Source organism: Lactuca serriola, chromosome 5 (assembly GCF_051521515.1).
Source record: "Lactuca serriola cultivar US96UC23 chromosome 5, Lser_US96UC23_V15, whole genome shotgun sequence".
Classification (NCBI taxonomy): Eukaryota; Viridiplantae; Streptophyta; class Magnoliopsida; order Asterales; family Asteraceae; genus Lactuca; species Lactuca serriola.
In genome coordinates, this window is record NC_136412.1 from 266680579 (window position 1) to 266700704 (window position 20126).

Genomic DNA, 20126 nt, shown 5'->3' on the forward strand with positions numbered 1-20126 from the left:
CTTTAATGCTCCATTTTACCTTAGTTTTTTTAGATGCATCAAGATTCTCCAACATTTCAATCTCCTTGATATTATGGCGCACCTCGTGCATATGAAGCAAAATATTGAAACACCCAAAAATTTCAATTTTTATCATAACAAAAACATGAAACCAAGTATCACATAACAAAATCATACGTTGCGTGTTTCAAAAACCATGATAAAATACCGAGAGAAAGAAAACTGTATCACAACTGTATCCAAACATATCAACTAACGGAATCAACTCCCAGGACAAAAACTGAAGCTGTGGTGTGTGCGATGACATCATCCCAAGCTCTTCCCTTTGCTTGCGGAAGTACCTGAAACCAAAACTGAAACTGTAAGCACGAAGCTTAGTGAGCTCCCCCAAACTACCACATACCATACAATACATATAAAGCACATATTGGGCCTTGCCCACTGCATCGGACCGAAGTCCGGAACTAGCTGCATCGGACCGAAGTCCGGAACTGACTGGGACCTTGTCCCCTGAATCGGACCGAAGTCCGGAATTGACTGATCATGGCATAGCATAACACATATCAACTAATATAGACACATATACTGCATATTGCATCGGACTGAAGTCCGGAACATATAACACACAAACACGCTTGAATCACATAGACATCAAGCATACTGAACTACTGCTTCGGACTGAAGTCCGGAACTACTACTAACTAAACGGGCCGACATTGTGGCCGTAGACCCGTTCCTACTGGAAGGAAACTCACCTCGTGAACTGGTTGCTGTGTGAATGGCTCTGGAAGCTAACTGCTGCTACTCCGGTATCTCCCCGGCTACAAATCCATAAACACACTCAATCAAATGCTAATCACTGCACTGGGGTAAAATGACTCTTTTACCCTTGGTCAAAGTCAACTCTCCCGGTCAAAGTCAACCTACAGTTGACCTGACTCGCCGAGTTGGGCCGCCAACTCGCCGAGTCTCTAGTCTCACTTCTCGACCCTACTCGTGGCTACTCGTCGAGTATGGCATCTACTCGACGAGTACCTTCTCGATTCAAGAACTCAGACAATCTGCATCCGACTCGCCGAGTCATATGAACAACTCGACGAGTTGTTCTTGAGCTAAGAAGATTGCCTTGGACTCGCCGAGTTGTATGAACAACTCGTCGAGTCCCTCCATTACTGAGTCTAACCTCCGACTCACTGAGACCATCCTACTGCTCACTGGCCTCCACTCGGAATCACTCAAAGGGTAAAATCGGGGACTCGCGACCTGACTCGCCGAGTCTGAAGAACGACTCGCCGAGTCGCATGCATGCAGATCCTAAGAACTCGATTCTGCTCAACACCACCGCATATAAATTATAGATCTGAGTCCATAAGGCTGATTTACCACGTAAAGTTTCCAACTTTACGTGTACATACACATGAAAAAGGAGATAAAGGCTAAAAAGGAACTTAGAAGAGTAGATCTAGGGTTATCATGCAAAATGGCTCCATAAAGGTGATAGATCTACGATTTTGGGACTGAAACATGGCTAGATCCGAAGGCTAATCAATCTAATGTGATCTCTCTACTAAGAACAAGCTAAGAAATGGCTAAAAGAGGCTAAATATGCTTGTTAAAGAGAAATCAATCATAGAAATAGCAGGAATTCGGCTAATACCTCAATGAACTCTGAAATGGGAGCAAGACCTTGGATCTTCTTCTTCTCCTTTGGATCTAGCCTCCTTCTTCTCTTCAAAACTTCAAGATTCACACAAGAAATGCACAAATAAACAAGGAAAAGATTAGGGTTTGCTAAATGATGCTCTGAGGGTGAAGGGGACGAGTTTGGGGGCTCATAAGGTGGTTTAAATAGGGTGAAAACCCGGGGATTTAGGGTTTCTACCTGGCAGGCAGACTCGCCGAGTCCCGAATATGGACTCGCCGAGTCGCCGACTAACACGTGCTCGAAAACTCGACCCTACTCGACGAGTCAGGCCATAGACTCGCCGAGTCCCTCAAGAAAACTTCTAAATAAATGCCACGGAAACAACATACCAGAGATGGGGCGTTACAAATATGCTCAGATTCGTCACCATTTTTGCATTAGTTTCTTAGCTTAATACATAACAATAAGAAGTTTTCACCTTTTTCTTGTTTTTTCCGAAATCTAATTATTCCTCCACATTCGAATTTGGCCTTTCAAAAACTTCATTTTATTTTTAAAATTAATGAAATTATTCGACCCAACATATCTTTGAGTATCCAACCAAGCACCTCTAATCATCACATCAAAACCTTCCAATATCGTCGAAAGAGTTATAAAACTTCAAAGAAATTGGCACATAATCAACTACCTCCTGAGACAACATAATCGGCCTATGGTTAGACACAAGTCGATCTAACATCACAACCCTAAAATTCGGCAATATATCCAACAAATCCTCTAAGATTTAAAAAAAAACCTTATAGTTTACTCAACTTATCCACTTACTACTTATCCTAGTGAACGCATGTCCACCTAGAAGGGACCTCCCATAACTAACTTTGATCAATAAAGATATTAAAAATAGCGGTGCTACTTGATTAAAGTATATCCAAATCTTTTTGAAGCACACTTCACTGTATTAAAATGGTAAATAACATAAAAGTCACTAACTTTTTACTTTTTTTGGATTTTAATATCGCATTTTTTCTGTTACAAATAAATCATTATTTTTAAATTTGTTGCAATTCTAACTCGTTGACTAGTTGGCATTAGGTCGGCCGGTTGCACTACTGATGTGACATGATTACATGGCATGTTGACGTGTCATAAACAAAAAAAGTTAAGCAAAAGACACTATGTTTTCAACTTTTTGTGATTTTGACACTAAGATTTCAATCTTTTCCAATTTTGACACTAAGTTTTTAATCTTCCACAATTTACACATAAAATGAAATAAACATATGCAAAGACATAAACAACAAAAAACAATGGTTCACAAAAATATCATTCCATTGGTAGTAATTTCACTTTGGATTTTACTTAATATTGGTGCCATCAATGTTTAGCAGTAGTATTAAATTTCAAGACTTCTAATAACATATATGAAATCCTGAAATAACATAAAGAGCACCGATCTCCATGGAGTTACTAAGCTAATTTTCATATATGAAATCATAATACAACATAAGATCGTTGGGTTAGATATTTTTAACTTACCAAGACACACTCGATTTGAATGATTGTTTTTTCATCCTTTTACCATATAGTTTAAGATGTCTATTTCTTCTGCTTTTTGTATGTGGTCCAAGTCTTGGTTCCACTTCAAAATGGTTTAATTGCAAGAAATAACTATGTAACTTACCAAGAGTTCATGATTATGGAAACCTATTTCCGGTTTCTCTATAACAAACAAGGTTGTAAAAATCGTTCGACAGTACATCGGTGGTCGACTGGGGTCAAACGACTAATCGGTCTAGGCGGGGACCCTTAATTGTAAAAAAAAAAAAAAAAAAAAAACACTTAAATATTACCTATATGATTATCTCCAAACAAAATACTAACAAAATATGTAAATATCCATAAACGTTTACATATTCAAGTCATCAAACAATACATGTCCAAAGTAAGTAAATATCCATAAACGTTTACATATTCAGGTCACAAAACGTCATACAAAGTCTAAAATAAGTTTTATAAGATCAAACTTTTGATTGTTCATAGGCTTCTACTCTTTATCTCTGCATTCTTCCATGATTTGAACTCCATCTGATTCATAATCAACTTCTTCAATACTTCCTCCTCACTCCCTGACGCAAAATCTTCATCTAAAAGTTCTCTTGTTCTTGAACCATGTCCGAGTTCATCGGTTCCTTGACAATCACCAACTATGTCAACTTCATTTTCATCACAATCAACAATCCATTCTTGAGCCGTGTGACTATCATTAGTTAATAGCACTTCCATATTCCTTTCTTTTCTCTTTTGTTTTTTTCATCAAATTAGCATTAAATTGGACATAAACAAGATTGTTCATTTTACTTACATCCAACCTATTTTTTTCTTCGTGTGAATCTACAAACGTAAAAACAATAAATGGTAAAAAAAAATATAACATATTATAATATAAATTTATAATTTAAATAAATTGCTGAAATTTGAAGTATGAATTCTAACCCCTTCAAATGTGATCTAATTCCTTTCACATCCAGATGAACTACTAGTTAAAGAAAGAATCATTATTACAATCTTTGTCAAATGAGGAGTTGCTCCACCAAACGTACCCCACCAAATTGCTATGATTTTTTTAACATAAATCACATTATTAGATTCATAAATTGATAAAAATGAATTTTTATAAAATAATTAAATAAAAGTAAAATGTTTTACCCGGATCATAGTCACCGTAATTCACTTCACATGCTTTAACTGCAAGTTCCTAACCAAATTTATCCATTTTTTTCTTGTACTTTGGCAACTCAATAGTCACGACTTGTTTTTGCATATCTAAATCTCCAGAAAATAATGTATCAAAAAACTCAAGAACCGCATCCATTACTTCAGGATCATGTTGGAGTTGCGGATCCTTATAATAATAATAAGGATTTAGAAGATAAGCGGTCAAATGCAATTTTGAATATGGTATACCTTTCATTTTCTTTGATATGGTATTTATGATAGACTCATATGTTTTTTATTACCGCCTAAAGCATCAACGATTTCTTTTTTTGTTTTTTTAATCTCACCATAAACAAAACCCATCGAGGGCTTTCAATCCGCATCAACCATACGAAGGTGTAACGCTCTAAAAATTCCAACCAATTTAAACTTTTCAAAAACAATCAAATTTCATTAAGTTATTACAAAAAGGTTTTCAATAAATTTATTATCAAAGTATTCCCAGAACCATATCATAAAACATAAACATGAGGAGCGATACGATCACGCCTTTGCCTTGCCACGGTCTCCTGAAATACCTGAAACGTTAAACCACAACTGTAAGCCCGAAAGCTTAGTGAGATAACCCCCAAAATACCAACCACATATACCATACACATAACATGTCATATCATAACATAACATAACAACCATGCACTTCGGGTCTACTGTGTGACTGGTCCGCCGCACCGGGCTTACAGTCCACCTGGTCCACCCTCCGAGTCTAGCCATATACATCGAGTCTACAGTGTGATTGGTCCGCCCGCACCGGGCCTTCAATCCACCTGGTCCGCTATCTGAGTCTACAGTATGACTGGTCCGTCCGCATCGGGCCTTCAGTCGGCCTGGTCCAATTTCCGAGCCTCGGCACGTCTGGTCCGCCCTCTTGAGGCCTACAATCTATCCGGACCGCTCGCTGGGCTTTCGGGATAACCGGTCCACCCTGGGTATGTTGGCCTACAACACAAAGCAGGACCCGCCTCAACCCAACCCCAGTCCAACAACCATGTGCACATAAACATATAATCATATAACACTTCACATCTAATCAAACCAATCTTAGCAGATCGCATATCATAACATCCTAACCAGGATACCGACCTAACCGGTCACTAACATAGCACCATCCTATATACCAGAATACCGACCTTAACCAGGTCTCTAACATACACCATCCTATAAAAACCAGGATACAGACATAACAAACAATAACATATCAAACAGATACCCAGATTTCAATCCGATAAAGGGCCGGCCTTGGTGCCTTAGACCATGTTGATATAGTGAGGATAACTCACCTACAACTGCCGACTGATAAGATAAGACCAAGCTGCTTCGACCACCGACACGATCTCCACCACTAGCTAATACCAAATAACTGAACTCAATAAATACCAATAATTACCAAAACACCCCTGGAAGACAACTGGTCAACTCTTGGTCAAAGTCACAGTCAAAGTCAAACTTCCTGACTGACTCTACTCGCCGAGTCAATCCGCTGACTCGTCGAGTCCCTATGCTCTGAAAACTCTTAGAACACGACTCAACTTGCCAAGTCACCCCAAGACTCGTCGAGTCCAACGATCATCGAGTCCCATCCTGCTCAACTCACTGAGTCATCCCTCGACTCACCGATTCACGACTTAACCAGAAAAGGTTAGGGTTCCACGACCAGACTCGCTGAGTCCAAGCATAGACTCGCCGAGTTGTTCTTCCAACTCGCCGAGTCCATGCACATATTCATACAACTCGTCGAGTGCACCCATGTGACTCGCCGAGTCTCTTCAGTTCTCATTCCAAACAGAGGCTTTTCAAGCCATACAGGGACTCCAATCCATAGATCCATTCCTCTACAGCCTAACCCTCACGTAAAGTTGCAAACTTTACGTGAGAGCAAGGAGATATAAGCCCAAAACACTTCTAGGGCTAGGGTTCAAGACAAAAGGCTTCACCAATGGTTCCTAGACAGGAACTTTATGATCTTTTGGACCATCTCAAGTCCAGATCTGAGGTAGCAACCTCAGATCCAACCTCTAAACCCGAAATAACTCTAGAAATGCCCCAAAACTCAAGCAACAAAGGATCTAGACTCAAAGGAGCTTAAGTAATAGATTATTACCTCAAATGAAAGCCCCCACTGAAGTAGACCTCAGATCTATACCACTCCCTTGCTGCAATCCCTTAGTCTTCAAGTTCCCTTTTCAAGATTTCCTTTCCCAAAGCTCCAATTTCACTATCAATGGAGTTCCACTCGATTTCTAGGGTTTGTAGGCTCTCAAGGGTGGTAAAGAGGCTGAAGAAAGGATGTTATGTTCTTTATATAGGGCACAACTCCCGGGATTAGGGTTTTCTCTTTTCAGCACCAACTCGCCGAGTCCAGCCGCCAACTTGCCGAGTTGGTCACTTAACACTTGACCAGAACCGCGAATCGACTCGTCAAGTCTATCCATCGACTCTTCGAGTCGACCTTCCTTATTTACACCAAGAACCCTGAACTTGCACCTCTGAACTCGAGGTGTTATAGAAGGACTTTCACCAAAGGGGAAAACACCTTTAAGCAAAGTGTCACACCCGCCCAAAATGTGGAACCTGTCACCAATGTATGACTGGATCCCCCTTTAACTGTATTTGAAAATTTACATTCCTCCCATTCGTTGCTAGAGAACATATGCCTTAGTTGCTCTTTTTTTCAGACAAACTTTGTAATGTTAGATAGACGGAAGCAAATTTCGTGACACCCGGTCGGATGATATCCCTTTTGTTAGTGAATTTTCTCATCATAGCCAATGTTTTGTGGTGGGCATAAATGAAGATGGTTACTTGCTTTGCTTGATCTAAGACTTTCTTGAACCTTGGAAGCCCACCAATACGTTCAATAAATAATCACGATTAAAAACACAAATAGAAGTATAAAACACAATAAATAAAATTATAAATACCTTCAAGCATAAGGTTAATGGTATGTGTCGCACATGATGTCCATCAAATCTTTGGTCTTTTCTCTTTTAGCAACTTTGCGGCTCCCATGTTATTCGTGGCATTATCGGTTACTATTTGAACAACATGTTCGGGACCAACTTCTTGAATGCAAGATCCCACATACTCATATATATGTTGACTCATATGTGCTTCATTCGAACATTCTTTCGAAGATAAAAAATGGTACCCATCTTTGAATTGACACATAAATTCATAATGTTCCTCCTCTTTTTATCAGACCAAGCATCCGTCATAATCGAGCATCCATCTTGTTTCCATTCTTCTTCATTTTTTTCACTAAATTTTTTGTTCTTTCAACTTCTTTTTTAAAACTGTGTTACTCAACTCATACCTAGTAGGAGTTGCCGAGTTGGAAGCCCGGTTCCATATTGTCCAATTACCTCCACCATCATTTAAAGTTATCCTTTTTGAAGGCATGAAAAGGAATTGCACAGTCATATGCCCACCTACTGATGAAACTTTTCACAGTTGATATTCTTTCTTTCCGAATAGCATTGTTAATATCAACTTTTTTGCCTTTTCCCGACTTCAAAGATTCTTCTGGGTTTAATGTGCTTGCAAAGTTATCCATCGGGCCTATAACACATGGTTCCCTCAAGCTCCCAAAGGTATTATCTATTTCATCCGTGTCTATACTAATGTTTTCATTAGTATCAAATCTCACCTCCAATTTTAATGCTTCTTCATGTGCTTGTTTTCCCTTCTTTTTTAACTTTCCTTCGTTGATAGCATCCCAACTGATCATCTTTGGTAGAATTTTGACATGGAGCTACATTTCCTTTCACATGAGCAAGATGTTGTTTCATTCTTTAAACCCCCATTGTAAACTCTTTCACACAATGTACACTTCAATTTATCCAAATTTTTAGGATCCGGGCAAATAGCAAATTCCCAAGCAATATCATTTGAATTCCGCTTAAAACCAGTAGTTGTTGAATCCATCGACTGTGTAACTAAATTTTTAGATGCCATTAACAACCTTTAATCTATGAAAATATGAAAGAAATGGTAATGAGACATGGGCAAAAAAATAACTTGAAATAACCTTTAATATGTGTAAAGGAGTGTAATCTGTTTTGAAATAACCTATTTCAGTAATATGAAACAACAGTTATGTATCTCATAATCTGTGTAGTTTAAAAAAGGGCTAATGACTTTAAACATGAATGAAAAAACTGGAATGAAACAGGCATGAAAAAACTGGAATGAAACATGGGTAAAAATTAGGATTGAAACAGGGGCAAAATGGTCCAGCTTGTATGATCGTTTTTTTAAAACAGGGGCAAAAGTCAAAACACAGGAAGGAAAACCCAAACCAAAATGGTTGGACCATTATGCAACTTGTATGTTCATATGTTCGTAAGCAAACCAAAACAGGAATGAAAACCCAAACCAGGGGAAAAACTTACCGATGACAGCTGCTGGTCAAAGTCAATGGTGAGATATTCAGAATCGATGGAATAAAATGTGTGGACTCAAAGGTGTGGTCGGAAGAAGTTGCAGTAATGATTAGAAATCACGATGATCACACTGAAACAACACATTCATCAGTTAATAAGTTGAATAACCAATAAATCGCAAAAATCATAAACATACCTGCGATGTGTCGCCGTCCCATGTGTCGGTGTCTGATGGAGAAAGTTGTAGCCGGAGTCGAATAACTCTTGTCGCCGGACTCGAATAACGTTGGTGTAGGTATGGTCGGAAGAAGTTGTAGCGATGATGAAGTTGTGATAGTCGATCACTGGAGAAGAGAACGAGATGATGGAGGCGCAAAAAAAAAAAAAAGACAAAGAATGAAGGTTGTATTTCTTTTAGTCGATTAGGTTAAGTAAAAAGGTTTAATTTTGACTTTTTTTAGTTGACTTATGGTGACCTATTTTGACCGCCTAGACGGCCATTTTCCGCTTTTGACCATCGTTGATCAATTCTGATTAATTACAACGCTTATAAAAAATCCTATACAGTTTACCTCCGCCAAGCGTCTAGGCGGCCGCCTAGGCCGATTTTTACAACACTGATAAAAACCAATGAGGCTCAATGAAAACCAACTTAAGATGTGAATCGAATGTGTCATAGGAATAAGATCATGAATAAGTTCTATTTTGGGATTATGGTGATTTTTAGGTCCATAAATTGCACCTTTTTCTCATGTTTATTTATTGATGGGTTTTCTAGGTTATAAACAAAAAATCTTGTGGTGGAAAAACTCTTAAACCCATAAGTTCACATGCAACCTAGAAAGGATCTATGTTTTCTTTATTGATAGCAACTAATTATGAAAATCAAAAAACCATAAGAAACCCTAGTAATTTTCGAAAATCACAAAAGTTTTTAGGGTCCATACCTTTTGAATAATGTAGAAATTAATCAAGTAAAACCTCATTTGAGTTCTTTGGAAAACAAGCACCAAAAGTTTGGATGTCTCTAATGGCTTGTACCCCAAACCAAGTAACTGGAAGACCTTTTAAGAGGGGGGGGGGGGGGGGGGAGCTTAAAAATTCGGCTCTTGATAGGGTTATGGGATGGACGAAAATAATGAACCCTTTAAGAGGTTTATATAGGTGAGTAAGGAGGCTTGGATAAGACAAATATCCTTAGATAACCTTTATTTCTTTTTTTGCTCCCTAAAGCTCCAAAAACCTCATATCAATAAAAATAACAAATATAACAAACTTTATATCAGGATTCTGGACTATCACTTTGTGTCCGAATATAATATATATAAAAAAATTTGACCTTGTGCGCAAATGCCCCCTTTGATCCCTTCAAAACCGGCTCTGACACTTATAACCTTGAAAACATCCACTTTAGTCCGGTGAATATCTTGTAAACCCGACAAATAATAATAATACAAAGCTACCATGCAAAAAAATGAAAATATAAAACAATGCCATATCTATCGTACTAAATCAATATATACACCACTTCACAAAAGATACTTGCATATAACATTCTTAGTTATTGTTTGATTCGTAGAATATGTTGAGAAAGAATTTGAATTGAAACTGAAAAATAAATCTGTAAGGAATTTGAATCGCTTTTTTTATATTGCGTTTGGTTGGAAAATAAATATGAAATTAGTTTTGGTTGGCAAAATTTGTATCTAAACAAACGCATAACTTGAAACCTCAACTTCCAAAAAAAAAGGTTCCTCTTAGATCCTCATTGGGACCAAACCAGGTTCACTTTTTCCCACTACCAAACACCACCACCCTACCCCACCTTGGGTGCGCACCACGCAAATATGCGCACCTTCGCTTCCCTTTTATCACATGAACAAAAAGCAACTCCTTTTCCACAGACCTCAAATCTCCAAATTCAGTCCAAACCTGTTATAATCACTAGTACAAGATGTAGTAACAGTTGTATAATGTTTTGAACTAGGAAATCTTTGCTCTGTAACAAAGGTCTAACCTAAATTAAACCTTAAAGCTTCACTTAGAACTTTCACTACGCAATTATTACATGATCATATTTTATTTGTTAACCAAATACATATCGATATATCTGGTCGGCGATTTGCCGCTATCATAATTTCTTCCACCTCCTCCGTTTTCAGCGGCCGGAATCCCACGGTGTTTCCCTTTTCTGGTTTCGAGTTTATCAAAATCCTAGTCTTTAATCTTGGTATACATAACAAGCAATACTCAGTTTGGTTAGTTTTTAAGGGGAAATGTAATCTTTTTTCCCTTTCCATTTTTCAAGATTTACAAAAAGTTACTCCATTAACTGATACCCGAACAAACCAAAAGGAATCCACCGGCTGATTTGAGATCTAGTTGATGTTTGATTGCTGCAGAATGCGGATCTAAGTAAGTTTTACTTCAATTTCGTGTTTTTCTACCGCTAATTGTAAAACGGTTGAAATTTAGGGTTTTTAAATGTGTAAAGGTTTGATCTTTTAGCTCACTTGAGCTGCGATCGCAGTGTAAGGTAATGGTTGAGCTCGGATTTTCATATTGTTTAGACGAACTGGGTTATTCGTTTAACTAACAATTTCTTACCAGATTGAATCTTGTTGACTGATTATGAACATACTAACTCGTGATTGTTGAAAATCGGTTGTGAACTTGTAATCAATCTTACTGTTATCTGTAAATTCAACTTCTGTCGTGGATCAAACATGCGATTAAGTAGTTATTGACTCAAGCTTGAGTTATCACAAGGTCTCCCAATTCATGGATTTTGTACAATTGCACTAGTTAAAGTTCTATAGAGGACGACTCAAATGTCTAAATTGTTATCATATGCTCAGAATGTGATTTTCAAATTAGTAACATTTTGGATTTGGTTTATTATTTTACAGGATCTGGTTCGAGTCTTAAACATTGAAATGGAACAAATTGTAGAAGAAGCTCGTAGAGCTAAAGAGAATGCAGAAAAGCTATTCGCCATGAAAGACTTTGCAGGTGCAAAATGGTCTGCATTAAAGGCTCAAGCTTTTTGCCCCCAGCTTGAAGGTATCGCTCAAATGGTGGCCACTTTTGAAATACACGCTGCTTCCAACACCAAAATAAACGGAGAAATCGACCTTTATTCAGTTCTCGGATTAAACCCATCTGCAGACAAATCCACACTGAAAAAACAGTACAAAAAGATGGCTGTCCTTTTACACCCAGACAAGAACAAAACCATTGGAGCCGATGAAGCTTTCAAGCTCGTTTCAGAAGCATGGACTGTGTTGTCCAATAATACAAAAAGAAACATATATGATCTGAGAAGAAACAAGAACTTATTAGCCATGGTTGCACCTCCTAGACTTGACACGTTTTGGACTGTGTGCACATCGTGTCGAGTCCAGTATGAATATCTTCGAAAGTATGTGAACAAAAGATTATCATGTAAGAACTGTCGTGGGGTTTTCGTCGCCGTTGAAACGGGAGCTGTTCCAGTTACGTATTGCCCATGGTCGTATACTGTAGATAACGGGTTAGCAAGCCATACACACGGGTCGGATTTGGGTTTTCATTCTGGATATGGGCCCGAGTTCACCAACAACGTCTCGTTTCAGTGGAACACTTGTTCGATTTCAGATCCTAACGGATTCTCCTACAATTCCGTGAACACTGTTCATAACGCTAACGGAAAAGTCGCCGGAGCAAAAGTGAACGGAAATGGTGAAATTCCGATTGGTAAGGTTGGTAGAGCTCCGAAGAAACGAAAGAATGAAGTGAGTGATGGGAATGGTGAAATGGGTTCATTTACAGAACCAGATGCGGTGGTTGCTGCCACGTGTTTTGATGCCAGAAAGTTGTTAATTGATAAAGCAAGATCCGTGATTCGTGTCAAATTGGAAGAGATGAAGTTGGATTTAAAGGCCGAAAAGAATGGGAAATTAACGAAGAGAACTATAGTAGTACCCGACCCGGATTTCCATGATTTTGATATGGATAGATCAGAGGAAGTGTTCAAAGCGAAGCAGATATGGGCGATTTATGATGAAGAAGATGGAATGCCTCGGCTTTACTGTTTGATTCGCCAGGTTTTGTCTGTGAAACCGTTTAGGGTTTATATCAGTTACTTGAATTCAAAAACGGATTCAGAATTTGGTTGTTGTAAATGGATTGAATCTGGATTCACCAAATCGTGTGGAAATTTTAGGGTTTTTCATTCGGATGTTGTTGACCATGTCAACATTTTTTCTCATCTTTTGGGGAGAGAGAAGGCTGGGAGAGGTGGTTGTGTTAGGATATACCCGAAATCCGGCGACATATGGGCGGTGTACCGGAACTGGTCGGAAAATTGGAACCGGAAAACACCAAAAGAGGTGGTGCACCAGTACGAAATGGTGGTGGTTCTTGGTGATTATTCCGACGAACGTGGTGTTTGTGTGGCGGATCTGGTGAAGTTAGAAGGGTACAAAACGGTGTACAGGCGGAACCCTAATGAGAATTCGGTTCGGTGGATTTCAAAGAGAGAAATGTTGCGGTTTTCACATCAGGTTCCATCTTGTTTGTTACAAGGTGAAGGTTTGAATATGCCAGATGGGTGTTGGGATCTTGACCCTGCTGCAACACCGGAAGAGCTGCTTCGGGCGGCAATGGAGGAATCGGCTGCCACCCTGGCGGCTGTGAATGGTGGTGGAGGTGGCTGAAGAGGGTGGTTAGGATATTTATTCTGACAAGTTGTGAGATTGATAATGTACAGATGATCTAAACACATATAGTGATCAATGAGGGAGAATTGGTAAAAGAATTTAGATATAGGTGCAAGCTCACATTTGTTTTTAGAGGGCTTAATTTGTATCATCTTTAAACTTTCCTATGAGAACCTTTTAAAACTAACATGCAACTTTGGGAGTCACTTTCCCAACCATCTACAAGAAATAGTCTAGTCTTTCTTCCTAGTTGTTAAGGTCCAAATGCATCCTACATTTATTTAAGAGGGTTCAAATATTGTGAATATTACCACTCACAATCTCAACTTCTATACTTTATTAGGTAGCTTTGGTGGAGTGATTCTAACTAGATATTGAGCTATGTAAGGGGTTAATTTAGTGCGAGTGATCCTAGTAGTAGAAGAAAGAAATCGTGTACTATAGTTTGAGTTCACCCTTTAAAAACCTCATTGTTTATCGTGTCGGAGATCGAATCCAACATGCCAAAGTAATTCTAACAAAGTCGACAAGCCCCTTATTGAGGAAACCCACCATACACCCCCATTTTTTAATATTTACTTTGTATTTTGTAATTGTGATCGGTATAGATGTAATCACTTTGTTGTTTACTTTTTGATAGTAAATATTAAGGTTATTTGTATTTTATAAACCAATTTATTTGTATTGAAAACTTACACACAACTGGTAAAAAAGATTCCGGACTATAGTCTTATATGAGTAAGATGATGTGCGGTGCATACGTAAACCAGTTTGATCATGAACATTGAAAACGACAAGAGCCAAAGAGTCTTGTCTTCTTGGGGGTCAAGGGGAAAGAGCCGCGAAACTTGTACATATTTTCACACTATAAACATAGTGGAAAAACCTAGATATAAATCAAAAAACCTAAACAAATGGTTAACTGTTGACGGATGGGTCATCTTTGTCAATTTAATTTTATTGTCAGATATAATTGTCTAAAAAAGTTTCTAAAATCATTTTCCAACCGTGGTAAAAATGTCATGATTTTTATACATCTATGGATAATTACAAGTAGACATATAATAGTCTTGAATAAATGTATAAAGTCGTTTAAAGTCGTTTAAACTTTTAGCAAGAGTCACAAAGACAACAAGCACATACAAACATATCAGTAAGTGTCACAAAGATCATTACTATCCTACAACATAATCCAGTAGGCCGACATCGGTGCCTTCGACCCACAAGTACAGTGAGAAAACTCACTTCAGTCTGAAGATGCATAATCACATTGTCGAGCTACTGCTACCACGGTTCCTCACACTAAACACAATCAAACCAACCCTAATCACTATTTAGGGTAATAATCCACAACTAAAGTTCCAAATCATAATCCCTATCACAAAGGGTAAAAGACCCTTTTACCCTTCCTACTCTAGGACCTACAAGCCATGGCCCAAGGCCCAAAATGACCCAAATGGGCTTCAGGTGAGTACGATGTGCGTACACGATGCCTACACCCAGCATATTGGATCTAATCTGAAAGGGGACAAGGCCTCAGCCTGTTATTTCGTGCGTACCAGGAGGCTACGCCCAACGTACTCATCAAATGTCCAAAACTTGACTTTAAGCACTTAATGCTTTAAGACCAATCGTCCAAATCACAGATCTTGCTCTTGGGGATGTCTTAAATGATAAAGTCGACAACTTGATGCCTTTGCATGGATTAATAAGGAACAAATCCAAACCCTAAGTCCAAAGTATACTTTATTGTCCAAGATCTCATGTATGGATGAATGGGGATGTCTAGGCCCCCAACTTTATGATTTTATAAGCTCAAAATGATCACAAATGACACTCAAGATGATTTAGAACAATCCAAGTCTCAAACGTCCAAATATTGGGACCAAAAACACAACATAACATGGTCCAAATCTAGATTTAGAAAAAGAAGCATAAATGTACAAGCTTTATACCCCCATAAGCTTGCAAGGATGATGGAAGTTCTGGATCTAAGAGCTTAAGCTTCTTCAAGCTTCAATGATGGACTTCTTCTTCTTCTTCTAAGAGCACTAAAAACCCACAAAATCACTCAAAGGTCTCAAACTTTGCTAAAGGGGGCTAGAGTTTCGAATATCAGCTTTGGGGTGAAAGGTGGCTGAGAATGAAAAGGCCACAAGGGGGTCATAAGATGTTTAAATAGGGTCAAAACCCCAATGATGCATTGAACTTCATAGAGTTCAATGGATTTCCACATCATTTTCCTACATTCCATACAACTCAATCAATTTTTGTCTACAATGCATTGGACTCTACAAAGTTCAATAAAAAGTTACAAAAGCTAATTTATAGTTTGTATTTAAGATTAGAAAACTTTCTTTTTTCCCATTAAAGAGTTCAATGACCATTGAACTCCGAATCCATTGAATGCCACGGTGGCATCTTACTATGGTAGAGTTTCATCCATTGAATGACAACTAGATTTGTCACCTCATTCGACCCTCCTATTGAACTCACCATGTTGGATGCTCTTAATACAAATAATTTCAAATGTTTTAAATAAAATTTAAAAAATGATTTAGAAGGATAATGAATTATATTTTAATAAATTTTTTTTATAGGATTGACCATCACACTTTTTAAATGTATTAAATATTATTATTGTTGCGAGCCAAATGACAATATAATATTTAAACATATTTAACAAATTTTATTATTAATAATATATAAAATTAATTAAATATAAACAAAATAAAAAATTCATTCCCAACTAATTTATTTTTTTTCGATCACCATAAACTTTTCCCGTGCAACGATTGCTTTGTAAAAAAAACACAATTTTATCAAAAACTCAGACGTTGAGTGCTTCCTCGCCTTACGAATCAGTTGGTGGGCGGGGGCAGTGCCAGTGTGTTGACTCTTGAAAGCAGAAACCGCTCAAAATATCATAAATTTATTTGATTTTGTTTGGTTCTAACCCTAGTTTGTGTATGCGCAAGAGCGAAGAACAATGAATCCTCTTATTTGGCACAAAGTTGCTGCAGTCTCCGGTAAGTTTGTTAGTGTTCGCGTCAAACCGAAACCCTTGTTCAAAATCCATGATCTAATTCAATCTTGGTCGAATTGGTGCTTATCGAAATCGCAATTTTGATTTTTTCTGAAAAAACAGGAATGGCAGCTCTTGGATTAGGCACATATGGTGCCCATGGCTTCAAACCAAACAACCCTTCTTACAAAGAGGTTTTTACTTCGATTAACCGTTTAGTTTGTATGATCTGAAAGGAAAGAAGGAAAACCTAGATTGATTCTAACTATTATGTTGTATGATTGTGGAAAACGACAGGTTTGGAACACAGCATCTCTTTACCATTTAGCTCATACAGCTGCATTGATTGGTGCTCCTATAACTAAAAACCCCAATATAGTAAGTTCCCTCTTCTACTTCTTGCTTCTTTCTGTTTATAACATGTTTAGATGCGCGTTTTGAAAGTGATTATCAATTGTCATTCGTTTTACATTTATATTGATGATAATTAGAATCATAATCACTTTTGCTGAAAGCAATCAATTGTAATCTACTAATCTGTTTCAGAATCTAAATCCATTCTTTCTTTTGTTCTTGTGAGTTGTAGTTTGGAGGGCTTTTGACTACTGGAATTGTCGCCTTCTCGGGGACGTAAGTTCTGGTTTTGTGTTTCCTCACACTCTTAGTTGTCATTATCTGAATTCATTACATATAAGTATGAAAACAGTTGATAATTGGTGAACATGATAAGTATATATTGGTATAACAGTTATTCATTTTTGAAGTGTTGGAATGTGATTGTATATAGCCAAGTAATGCTTTATATAATTGATTAGATTTTAATCTTTGCAGGTGTTATGTGGTGGCGTTTCTTGAAGACAGAACATATGCTCGATTAGCCCCATTTGGTGGATTTGCATTTATTGCTGCCTGGGGAAGCTTGCTGTTCTAGAATTACCTTCCTACCCCTGAAGATGAATCAAGCTAGAAATAATCCCCCTATAGATTTCAGTGGGGGGTATTAAAGGCATGTTTTTTACATGTATTTTTGAACTAAAAACTGTTGCTTTTATGATCCCATGCCTTAGCAATTTGTAAAGAACCAGTAATATTCCAACATATATCTATTAAAAAGGATTCTTTTCAAGACAAATGAATCAAGAAAGTGAAAAGTAAACATTCGTTTGTGATCTGTCTTCTTATAATTTGTGATCTGTCTTTTTATAATTTGTTACCCATTGCATCAGGGAGTGTAATCATAGTGGCATGAACCATAACCTGTGGGAATAATTCAGTGAAAAAGAATGAAAATTAATTATTATTAACACAGCTTGTAAAGACAAAAGCATGCATGTGAATTTAAGGGATCTGTTTTCATGCTTTAAAAGATAAAAAAGAATGTTTTCATGCTTTAAAAGATAAAAAGAAAGCCAAAAAGGATGGAGGAAAAGAAAAGGAAAATGGAATTAGAATATAGATTAAAGATTAGGTTGCTATAAAAGAAATGGGTAACCTTTTTTAAATTGATATGAAATTCCACAAAAAAAAAAAGGAAGATTAAACTAAACTTAAAATCCTTAACACCTACAAATACTTTTTCTTTCCTTAATCACATGGGTTAGCAAAGGGTTAAAAGTTGAAACTCTAATGTTTGATATAATATATGAGTAATCAACTATGTCCAATGCACACATAGTCACTATTGTTTTAGATGTACATCCTATCTCCTTAGTTCAAGTAAGGGACTCTTTGATATGTCTTTGGGTCTGACTTGTAGTCTCTGATATGTGTTTTACTAGTCCGATTAGAGACCGAGTCTAACTCAATCAGATCTTCACTCAATCAGCAACTATCAATCAACTATTTACCGATCAAAATATGCAATTTTTACCCTTTTTTGTACCTTATACTCAAAATTACTTATTAAAATATACATTTTCTTATCCATATATAACCTTAACCCTAAGTTATATATAAGAATCAAGAAAAAAAATGCTTACTGGGATCTTTTTCGGTTGTCATTGCAGCACTATGAAAGTAGCAAGAAGCACCATTATGTTTAAATTTTTGATAATAAGCATTAAATGCAAATGAAGCATGATCTTTTAGTGTGTTTGGTAAATAACAAGATTGGTTTTCTTGAATCTTGCTACAATCTGCACCACCTTCCCCACATGTGTAATCCAATGCTGCCTGTAATTCTGCATCTGTTGCTTGACTATCTGATATGCACCATTGCTCAAAATCTCCTTCTATATTCATTACCCAAAATGCAACATATAGATAAAAACAAAGTTTCATTAATAAAATGCAAAAGTCTTTAATTGTTTATACAATAAAACTATGGATATGGTTCAGTGGGGTCAGTGATGTGTATATATAAAAATGTATATATGTATGTAGGGATAGCATGATACTGGATTGAAATGCACATGGGTATTGTGGAAGATGGAATAAGAAACTGAAAATGGCAGTTTTGAGATTGATGTTAATAATTTCTTATTATATGTCTATATATGTACATGTATATTTATCAATTTATGTATATAAAACCAAAAAAAAAAAAAAAATCAAGAAATGCATGTATCACGATTGACAAGTGATCAATTAGATTACTTACTAGATCTTTGTGGAAGCATAACCACAAGAAGCATCAATGGAAGCAACATCTTCAGAACAAAAGGTGACATTTTTAGAGAGAGAAAATGGTCGAGAGAGAGAGAGAAGGGAAATGGGAAGAAACAGATGGGGTTTATATATATGACAAGGGAAGTGAACTTTTACAGATCAAGATCCAAATATGGCTGTTGTTTGTGTTGGATCATGTGGAAGGTGTCCCAGTTCGACTACAATGTGTTACATATTCCACATGGGAAGGTTTCTCATTGGTGTCATGAACATTGAATCTGCACCAATCATATTAATCAGTAAACTGTAAATCATATATTCAAAAGTACGTATATGAAATTGGGTTGATAGTATAACTTTTAATGCATAAAGTACAAATCACTAAATATATATGGATTCCTCTTCATATTGTTGCTTTGTTAGCGAATCAGATCATGTTTACACCATCCTAACGGATCTTGATTCCTGGAAATCATTACAGTCGCGTAATTCAAGATTTTCTAAGACTAAATTCCACTTTGGTGTTTTCTTTTGACTTTAAATATCAAATATATGTTATCATAACTATATATATTTATAATTTTGAATATCTTTAACATAATTAATCGTTTTTTCTTAATAATATAAACATATTTACATTTCTCTTTTAAAATTGAAATTAGCCTGTTTGACCCTTAAAAGTCAAAAGTAGAAAACTTTTGAAACAAAAGCAGATCAAAAGTCATATTGTTACTAACCCACTTTCATCTCTCTCTCTTTTTATATTTATATTTATATATATAATATATAAATAAAGATTTATAAATATAATAGATAAATAAAATGAAATGGTCATTATCTTCTCGCCTTCTCGGCCTGAATTTTTTTTTGTCTCAACACCCGTTTTTGATGGAGAAAAGGTGGACTTTTGTCACAGATGCTTACAAATTATTATTCAAGGATGGACCCCATTAATTTAAGTTGTATACAAACTATACGAAAATTGTGAAAATTTT

General features: G+C 36.8%; 3 protein-coding genes and 1 long non-coding RNA gene across 8 annotated transcripts; 2 read left to right on the forward strand and 2 right to left on the reverse strand.

Annotated features, from left to right (window-relative positions):
- Nucleotides 1-3552: 3552 nt before the first annotated feature.
- On the reverse strand, nucleotides 3553-9207 carry LOC145054220 (uncharacterized). 5 transcript variants are annotated; one of them, XR_013684726.1, is made up of 7 exons: nucleotides 8996-9207; nucleotides 8809-8929; nucleotides 7339-8385; nucleotides 5698-7250; nucleotides 4352-4938; nucleotides 4139-4257; nucleotides 3553-4036 (listed from the first exon to the last, which is right to left on the reverse strand). It is a non-coding gene; the product is annotated as an uncharacterized LOC145054220 (long non-coding RNA). The 5 variants fall into 5 exon arrangements; XR_013684729.1 differs by having other exon boundaries at nucleotides 3555-4036; nucleotides 6519-7250; nucleotides 8996-9206; XR_013684727.1 differs by having other exon boundaries at nucleotides 3556-4036; nucleotides 4352-5777; nucleotides 6519-7250; nucleotides 8996-9206.
- A 1642-nt stretch (nucleotides 9208-10849) lies between these two features.
- On the forward strand, nucleotides 10850-13728 carry LOC145054222 (uncharacterized). The gene is made up of 2 exons (XM_079002362.1): nucleotides 10850-11214; nucleotides 11709-13728. Exon 2 carries the CDS (start codon nucleotides 11736-11738, stop codon nucleotides 13494-13496), a length of 1761 nt encoding a protein of 586 aa, XP_078858488.1. The 5' UTR covers nucleotides 10850-11214; nucleotides 11709-11735; the 3' UTR covers nucleotides 13497-13728.
- Nucleotides 13729-16289: 2561 nt separating this feature from the next.
- Nucleotides 16290-17656, forward strand: LOC145054224 (uncharacterized). Its single transcript, XM_079002364.1, has 5 exons — nucleotides 16290-16528; nucleotides 16648-16718; nucleotides 16822-16902; nucleotides 17111-17154; nucleotides 17356-17656. Exons 1-5 carry the CDS (start codon nucleotides 16489-16491, stop codon nucleotides 17453-17455), a joined length of 336 nt encoding a protein of 111 aa, XP_078858490.1. The 5' UTR covers nucleotides 16290-16488; the 3' UTR covers nucleotides 17456-17656.
- LOC145054223 (Carbohydrate-binding X8 domain superfamily protein) lies at nucleotides 17613-19347 on the reverse strand. Its single transcript, XM_079002363.1, has 3 exons — nucleotides 19124-19347; nucleotides 18504-18755; nucleotides 17613-17781 (listed from the first exon to the last, which is right to left on the reverse strand). Exons 1-3 carry the CDS (start codon nucleotides 19191-19193, stop codon nucleotides 17747-17749), a joined length of 357 nt encoding a protein of 118 aa, XP_078858489.1. The 5' UTR covers nucleotides 19194-19347; the 3' UTR covers nucleotides 17613-17746.
- Nucleotides 19348-20126: the final 779 nt, after the last annotated feature.

Bases quoted from the DNA above. Each gene is read 5' to 3' on its own strand.
- LOC145054224 (XM_079002364.1), top strand. From the start codon at position 16,489: ATGAATCCTCTTATTTGGCACAAAGTTGCTGCAGTCTCCG. The intron at 16,529-16,647 runs GTAAGTTTGTTA...CTGAAAAAACAG, and splicing joins CAAAGTTGCTGCAGTCTCCG to GAATGGCAGCTCTTGGATTA. The intron at 16,719-16,821 runs GTTTTTACTTCG...GGAAAACGACAG, and splicing joins ACAACCCTTCTTACAAAGAG to GTTTGGAACACAGCATCTCT.
- LOC145054222 (XM_079002362.1), top strand. From the start codon at position 11,736: ATGGAACAAATTGTAGAAGAAGCTCGTAGAGCTAAAGAGAATGCAGAA.
- LOC145054223 (XM_079002363.1), bottom strand. From the start codon at position 19,193: ATGTCACCTTTTGTTCTGAAGATGTTGCTTCCATTGATGCTTCTTGTG. The intron at 18,756-19,123 runs GTAAGTAATCTA...TAATGAATATAG, and splicing joins TATGCTTCCACAAAGATCTA to AAGGAGATTTTGAGCAATGG. The intron at 17,782-18,503 runs GTAAGCATTTTT...TTATTCCCACAG, and splicing joins GACAACCGAAAAAGATCCCA to GTTATGGTTCATGCCACTAT.